At 41.8% G+C, this 7,858-nt stretch overlaps 1 protein-coding gene across 1 annotated transcript in view; it reads left to right on the top strand.

Moving 5' to 3' along the window:
* Window positions 1–7,858, top strand: part of PPEF1 (protein phosphatase, EF-hand calcium binding domain 1) — a 28,436-nt gene that overhangs the window by 2,187 nt on the left and 18,391 nt on the right. The window contains exons 2-4 of the mRNA XM_010291934.1: window positions 783–910; window positions 1,708–1,759; window positions 7,438–7,610. Of these exons, the coding sequence (XP_010290236.1) occupies window positions 783–910; window positions 1,708–1,759; window positions 7,438–7,610 (353 nt within the window). The remainder of the gene's footprint in view (window positions 1–782; window positions 911–1,707; window positions 1,760–7,437; window positions 7,611–7,858) is intronic.

Genomic DNA, 7,858 nt, shown 5'->3' with positions numbered 1-7,858 from the left:
AGTTTAAGAAAAAAATCATGCGCCCTCGGGGCAGGGGGGGGGGGAGGTGTACTCATCCTAGTCTCAAAATCCCTGGTACTTGTGATTAGCTAACATAATTGACTAGTGTAAACTGTTGTCCCTCTAGTACAGAGCTTTTCTTTGCTGTTTTGCAGGGTGGGAAAAAGCATTAGTATGGGTTGTGGGTTGTTCTTTCTTGTTTTGTTTTGTTTTTCAGTATCAACTGTTCATTTTGCAAACTGTAATAAAATAGAGGTATATTTGTGTTGAGACATTAGTGTTGGTTTTAGTTTCCTCTTTTTTTTCTTTTTCATGAATTTGCAGTGCTGTGCAGTGGTGATTGTGTCAAATTCTGGAATTCAGGAGAACGTCTCAGTTTTGTTTCTGTGCTTCTCCTGATCATCTGTTCATCTGCTCAGAAATGAGCTCTAGTTCTTGGGAGCATCAGCAGATAAGATCAGTGTATTCCTTTCGTCCTTGTACCTTTGACAGAGTTGCCTTGCAGCTGCTTTGACTTCTTGTCCCAAGATCAGAAGCATAAAGACTTTTTTTCTGTGTCCTGTGCTGAGCTATTCAGGGTTGAGTTCCTTAGGAAACTCCTTGAAGTGAGGTGTTAGCTGCAGGGCTGGAGGCAAAGACTTGACATTTCTGGCCCTACTTATTTGCTGGTATCCTGTTGAGAGTACAGGGACAGAGGTAGGGAAAAAGAGGTAAGGAACCAGTCAAGAAAGAATTACATTCGATTTTAAGTGACTGAAAAACATGGCTTTCTGTTTTGACAGTCATTAGAGCTGCTATCCTCATCCAGAATTGGTACCGCTTTACAATGGCCCGACTAGAGATGAGGCGCCGCTATTCTCTCAGTATCTTTCAGTCAATCGAATATGCTGATGAGCAAGATCAACTACAGGTTTGTAATCTTCAATTCTTCCTGTACAACCAGTTATGTTATTCCCAGAGGACTGCAGTTGCCCAAACAAAATGGGTATTTGGTTATTTCTACCTACAAAGCTGTGTCCTGTATAATAAAACTGCTTCCTTGTCTCACACATGAACTAATTAAGTCCTGTATATGTCTATGTATGTATATATAACTACGTAAGCAGCAGGACACCGTTCTGCCCATACAACCTTATCTAGATTAGAGGTTCCTGTAGTACAGCTGTTAGCCAGGGATTGCAGGTCATCCCACTGTGGGAGATCTTAACCATGTCTGTGAGATATGTGCAACAGAGATACCTATGTCTCAGTATGTCAGCCCAGGCTTCCTTTAGGGTCAATACAGGGAATTAAGAACTTCTAGGGCTTTGTGTTCATCCTAGCACCAGTGTCTAAAGTCAGTTGGATGCATTCTAGCAGCTTCTTTCTGTTGACTACAAAGGAAATCTAGGCAAATAGTCTGCCTGTTGGTCAAGATGAATTACACCCAAAAATGTCAGCAGCATTGATACAGCCCTGGAACTTTGTATGTATTCATATAGTGTCAATCTGCTAATTCATAGCAAGCAAAAGAAAGAAGTAAACCATTTTTGTAGTAGGACACAAGTTGTGTCATTATTGTAGGCTGATGCTGTGGGCACATACAGTAGTGTCTTAGAGCCCCCTAAATGTGAAATTGCTAGTAATTGAGTAAGGAAAGAGAATGTTAATGCTTGTTGGATCCCCTAAACTGATTAGTGTGTTTGTTCTTTTCTGTTCCCTATTCAGCTATCCAACTTTTTTACATTCATGTTGGATCACTGTACTCATCCTGATTCAGGTAAGGATAGAAATCAAAGTAACATGGAGATTCTGTTTGAAAAACTTGATGTGAGGAAAGCTGATTTTCAATGGGATCTTTACAGCCTATGGGGCTGAGGTTTGATTCCCAAATACTGTAATAAGAATATGATCCTCTAAGTGTTGACTCTGCTCAATATCTACTCAGTAAGTCAAGATGTAAGACAGGACAGATACTTCTTGTCCTTATGGGAATACTCAACGGTGCTCAGAGTGCTTTCTTATATGTTACTGCCCTTAAGCTGTTATCATGGTAGTCTTACTGACTCCAATTTTCACAGCTGTCTATGCATGTTTTGTTAAATTATGAGATGTGATTATCCAGAAAGAATGTGTCTAGTTGGTTTAGGGCAGGTGTAATCAAAGATGTTGCCTTCAAAGAGGTTGCTCTTCTTCTCCCCCCAACCCGAAGCAGTTCTGGACCACTTTTTAATTTAATTTGTTCTAGATTTCGCTGCAAAATATGTATCAGTATGTGAATGATTAAAAATGAAATAATTTTAAACTGCTGGAGATATATCTTTAGAAACCATCTCAATTAAAGCTCAGTTATCCAAAGAATAACCTTTAATTTTTGAAGTATTTTGGGATCCTTGGACAAAACTTAATTTTGAGGTCAAGCTCAACAGAGCGACAGACTGAAAGTGACTTTTCTGAAAGTCCAGAAAACAAATGTGACTTCCACAAGCAAATTGAGAATAGATCTAATCCCAGTGGAGTTAAAAAGGAGGCTGTTGCTTTCTTATTGAATTGCAAGACAATGTCCTTTCTCTTTCATCTGGTCCAGCCACAGGTTATTCCAATTAAAATTTGCACAAGACACTTTGATAGCAGGATAAAACCACCATCAAAACCATAAGTGGTTCAGTGTCCTAGTGACAACCATTAGAAATGGCAATTTTTCTCTTTTAAATACTTTAGAGTGCCTAATGCTCTCTGTTCTCTGCAGAAAAAGAAATTATATTTGAGCCTTGCTCCAAAGCCAAGGCAGATGATACAATAGTCCTTCCTTTGATTTTTTCCATTACCACTGTATCCTGCAAAAAAAATCTGCTTCAGTCATTTAACTTCCTGGGAAGGAATCAGCAAACTCAAAGAAAAGCAGACACTGCTCACTTCATCTACTTCTACATGCTGATAGCACACCTCAGTTCAGCTTTACCACCTGAGTGGGAAAGAAAATAGTAGTGCTAGGTCCAAGATTTGGAAAAATAGTGTTAATCTCTATTTTCATTATAATATTAAAAGGGAATTTTACAGCTGCTCATTGTAGATACGATTTATCCACCTTTATTAACCGTGTCAATTGACAGAAGGAACAAAGATGAGTGAAGTGCCTCAGGTGACTTGCTAGGGCTTGGGATGGGGCTGGGTACAGAGCACACTGCTACATGCATAGCTTGTTTGTGGGCAGGTGGAGATCCAGGCCTTACCTGTGCACAGAGAGGGATGGAGGGTACTGTGGGCTGCCTCTCATCACCACTGCACAGGTGGTGTTTCTTGACCTGTTTCTTGGTCTTGCAGATATTGGGAGTTGTGGACATGGTTAAGGCTGAAACACATGATAAAGTGTATGGTTTATGGTAAAGCTCCCCTTTGTCTTGCTTACTTAAAACTTTCATCTGTCAGGACTAAAGTTGTTAAGGCTTAATAACTGCTCCAAAGGCTTTTTTTTTTTTTTTTTTTTTTGGTTTGTTATTTCCTCCTTTCTAACACCCTGTGTTACAGATACCAGAACCCAAAAAGAAGCAGAAAGGTTCTGTAAGAGACATATTTAATAGAAAGGTGGCCGAGGCCACCTATGCAAAGGAACTGACTTAGGGTTTTTTTGAGAAATTGCATATCAAATCTGTGTTGTGTGGTTTGTGGTTATGTTTGTCCAACTACTGGCTGTGTGCATTCTTTACTTCAAACTTCCGATTGCTTGTCCCTTTGAGTGACCTTTGCAGCACCCATGCTAGCCCCACTGATTTAAGCAAAATCAGTGCTGAATAGAGTGATTCTTAATGAACTGCTTCCACTTCTGCTGAATCACGGTCTTAAGATGTGAGCTATGGTGAGCATAAACATAACAAGCAGAGAGCCTTTAAATGGTCTTTACTATTCCCAAGCATTTTCTAAAAGCCACGATTCTCTGGTTTGGGTTTTTCCATCAGTGTGTGCTCACTTAAATTAGAGTGACAACATATGGTTTCAAAAGCCCTCTCCAAGAAGACAGTATATAATATTCTTACCAGAGAATAGGTTGCCTGTTCTTCTCAGTATGTGATGAGAAAGATACCTGAAGATTTTGTGATCTGTGTTTTTCCTTATGTTATAAACCACTCAGTCTCTCAGTCTCCACTATTCATCTTGTCACTTACGTCTTTTTAATCTGTTTTTTCAGAATATGTTTTCCGAAGGAAAAAAGCAGCCACCATCTCATTAACATAGCAGTGCTTTTGATGTGATTGTTTATCTGTTGTACCCTGAAGCTTTTCTCATCCTCTCATCCTGCTTAAGGTGTCAGTGCAGTTTAAGTTGTGGTTGGGACATTATATAGCTGTGTGTCTTGTTCTTTTTCTGCTTCTGATTAAAGGCTGTTTGCCAAAGATTTGTGGGAAGCAAGAATTCAAATATTTCCCCCCTTACATTTTTCCCTTTCCCTCCCCACCAAAATCCACGTACTTACTCAGCCTTCCATAGAAAGATCTCTTGTCAAAGAAAGCTTGAAACTGCTTTGCCAGCAAAAGGTGACCCACTTACTCACTGTTTTATGGGTGCATTGAGGGTGAGACGGCTGCAAACATGTCCTGGGCAACATGGTGGGACTGGGAGTCCAGGGACCCCCTGGCTGTGCTTCTCAAGGTCACCAGGGCAGGAGCCACACCTCCTGGAGCCTTCCTTCAAAAGGGAACAAAAAAAAAGTGTTGTTTTCCTGCAGTTTCACTCTCCATGATGTCTCCCTTACAGCATTAACACCCTCCCAAGGCTTTTTCCATAGAGTGATTCTTGTAGTGGGGACTAAGTTGTGGCTTACAGTGCCAGGAACAGGATGAAGGAATAAATGTTTGTAGCCTTATAGTAATATTCATCCTCTTAGTGGGCTCAAGGTCTATCTGGCTTTGACATGATGGGTGGGGATCAGTATCTGGCAGATGTAAGAGCACTCCTCAGGAGTCAGAGGTGCTCTCAGGTATCCCAGTGGTTAGTCTGAAGGTGCACAAATGGTGGCAGAACAGAGAGAGCTTATTTCAGAGCTGCAGAAGTAGCTGATTCCATTATCTTCTGTTACATCCTTGGAAGTGGTGTCTTTGACTTGCCTTGAACAACTCCCATGGCGAGGTGCTCTTGTCAGGAGAACACGGTCCTTGGGCTTTCTGTGGCCAGACTGTGGCCATGTAGCTCTCTGGGCTTTTGTGTTTAACAGGGAATTAAATAGTGTGTATCTATATGGGGTCTGCTAGTAGCGAAGGCTCAACTCACTCAGCTTGGGCTAGACTTCTGGTGTCAGAGTACAAAGCAGGTCATTCCCTGTGCTCTCTGTAGTCAGTGCAGAGATGCAGATACTGGCAGAGGGTATTTTATTCTGTCTTAAGATGGGTACCTGAACTAGGCATGTCAAGAGTTTTTGTCCCTGTCTTTCTACGTGGACTGAAAGAGCCTTGACAGCTCCGACAAGAAGATGACTAAAATGAGAAGGGTGCCAAATCCTTCAGAATTAGTCCTGCCTGGGGCTTGTGGTGAGCTGGGGTACTCGTCAGCCAGCAAACTAATCCCCGGGCTGCATTAGGGCATCCATTACTGACTCCTCTGACAGCTGAAAGACTGCCCAAGGAGGCATAAGCGCACTTTAAGGCTAATGACCATGACTGGCTTTTGACAACTCATCCAGAAGTGGAAAATGGGGTGTACTTTGCGGAGATATGCCCTACAGGGAAGGAGATCGGGTTTCGCAGCCTGGGCATATGCCAAAAAGGAAGCAAGGCTGTGAGGAAGACAGGTTCATGTCCAGAGATAAAGGGAAGGGTAGCCTGCTGCATGCGGAAAGGGAGGGCTGGAGTAGGAGCAGGCATGGGCAGGTGTCTGCCTGGCTTGAAATGCTGAGAAGACTGCTGACTCTGAAGGAGTTGTGTCAGATGAGGAGAGCCTCTGGTCAGAACAGGCAAGCACTGAGGAATTCAGATGGTCTGAGGAACCAGCTCCATGGTCTGTAGCCACCCACTTCCCAAGGGATAGGGCACAGAGGGGGGACATGCCATCCAGAGACTGACTGCTAAAGCTGGGACGAGACATGGTGCAGATGTGCTTGGCTGATCAATATGTGGGAACCAGCAGTTTCAGTCAATGGGTGACATTCTGGAGTCCAGCCAGACAAACCTGTAACTGTGGTGGAAGACTGCAAATCAGACTGTGCTTGGTGAAAACAGTGAACTGTGAGCACCTTGCTGTTACTTGATGCCTTAATCCATTTACATGGCTGTACACTGAATGTGCTAATCAGCTCACAGCAGAAGAGCTGATAAAAAAAGAGGTGTTTTTTTTAATCCAGAGCTGATAAAAAGTGTGGGGTTTATCTATTTATTTATTTAGTATGGTTTTATCTGGTTACAAGACAAGCTGGCCTTTATAAATCTCATGATTTATGAGGCCACATGCAGGTTTTGACTCCTGTGAGTTTTGAGTCACAGCCACAGGTATTCTTCCAGCAATAAATAATACATTTTTATCTCCAGTTGCATCTAGTCAAGGTTACAGAAAATTTAGCTGTAGCCCAGCAAATAGTGTTTACAACAATCATCTCACAAGAGCAGCTCTGCAACAGCAGCTGCCAGAACACTGTCCTCTAGGGTCTGGTTCTCTCTTTCAGAATAAAGGATGGTAAAGATGCAAGAAGAAAACACTGAAATCTACTGTTCCCTCAGTTACATTTCAATGGTATGTGAAGAAAATATTGGATTGAGGCAATAAGCAATGCTCCTGCTTTCTCCATGATGCAGGAAAATTAGAAGAAGCTATGCTCTACTTTTACCACTATGTTTTTGTTTACTTTATTTCATCCAATGATTTTATGGCAGCCAACAAAAAGCTGGTATTGTCTCCTGGTTGTATCAGAAAGGAGTGCTTTGCAATCCACTGTGAAGAAATACCATTTTGTTGCTGTCATTTTAAATATTCAGTGATCTGCTGGTATTTAGCCTAAAAATTTTATGTAGAAAATAAAAGCAATAAAAGCAAATCTTCAAAATCTGTATTAAAAGTGTAATATTGAACTTTAAACAAATGATCGTCATTGAATGATCAGTCATGACTTGTGAATCTCCTTGCTTAGTTGGGGGAAAGAGCACACAACTGCAGTGCAAAATGTTTTGCATCCTGACCACAGCTACTGACTGTTGGGACAGAGTTTTTGCCTGGGCTGGTCTTTGTTGTTGTTGTTGTTTGGTTGGTTTTTGCATGTTTTTTGGGGTTTTTGGATTTTGACTTTTTTTTAGTATTGTGAAATGATCTGGGAGCTCTACCTGGAGCTCTTCCACTATACAAGGCAGGAGTTAGCCACTGTGATACTGCAGCAAGTAAAGCATCAGTTACATTACGCTGGTTCTGGTCGTGCTGTTATTGCCCTGTGAGGGACTGGTGGAGTTTCTACATTGTTGTTTTTCTTCCCTCTTGTTCCAGTTTCTCATGTTTTCACCAGCCCTAGTATTTCTCAGGTGGTGGATGAAGGCTTCTGTTTAACAGAATTTGAAAAGAAGATTGATGTTCCAGACTCCTATTATGGACCACGACTCTCATTCCCCCTTACTGTTAAGGATGCCAATGCTCTTCTTCATGCTTTCAGGAATGAACAGGTAAGTTGCAACTAGTTTGATTTCTTTTTACATATTTTACATCTCTATCAAGTTGTAGCTCCACAATCAGTTGAATCCAATGTGAGGCTAAACTGGTGCCTTAGGAGATCATAGAATATAGAATGCTTTGAGTTGGAAGGGACCTTAAACATCTAGTTCCAACCCTCCTGCCAGGGGCAGGGACACCTTCCACTAGACCAAGCTGCTCAAAGCCCCATCCAACCTGGCCCTGAACACTTCTCCCTTCC

This window comes from Phaethon lepturus, unplaced genomic scaffold, assembly GCF_000687285.1.
Source record: "Phaethon lepturus isolate BGI_N335 unplaced genomic scaffold, ASM68728v1 scaffold10600, whole genome shotgun sequence".
NCBI lineage: Eukaryota > Metazoa > Chordata > Aves > Phaethontiformes > Phaethontidae > Phaethon > Phaethon lepturus.
This window is presented reverse-complemented; position numbering and strand designations above follow the sequence as displayed.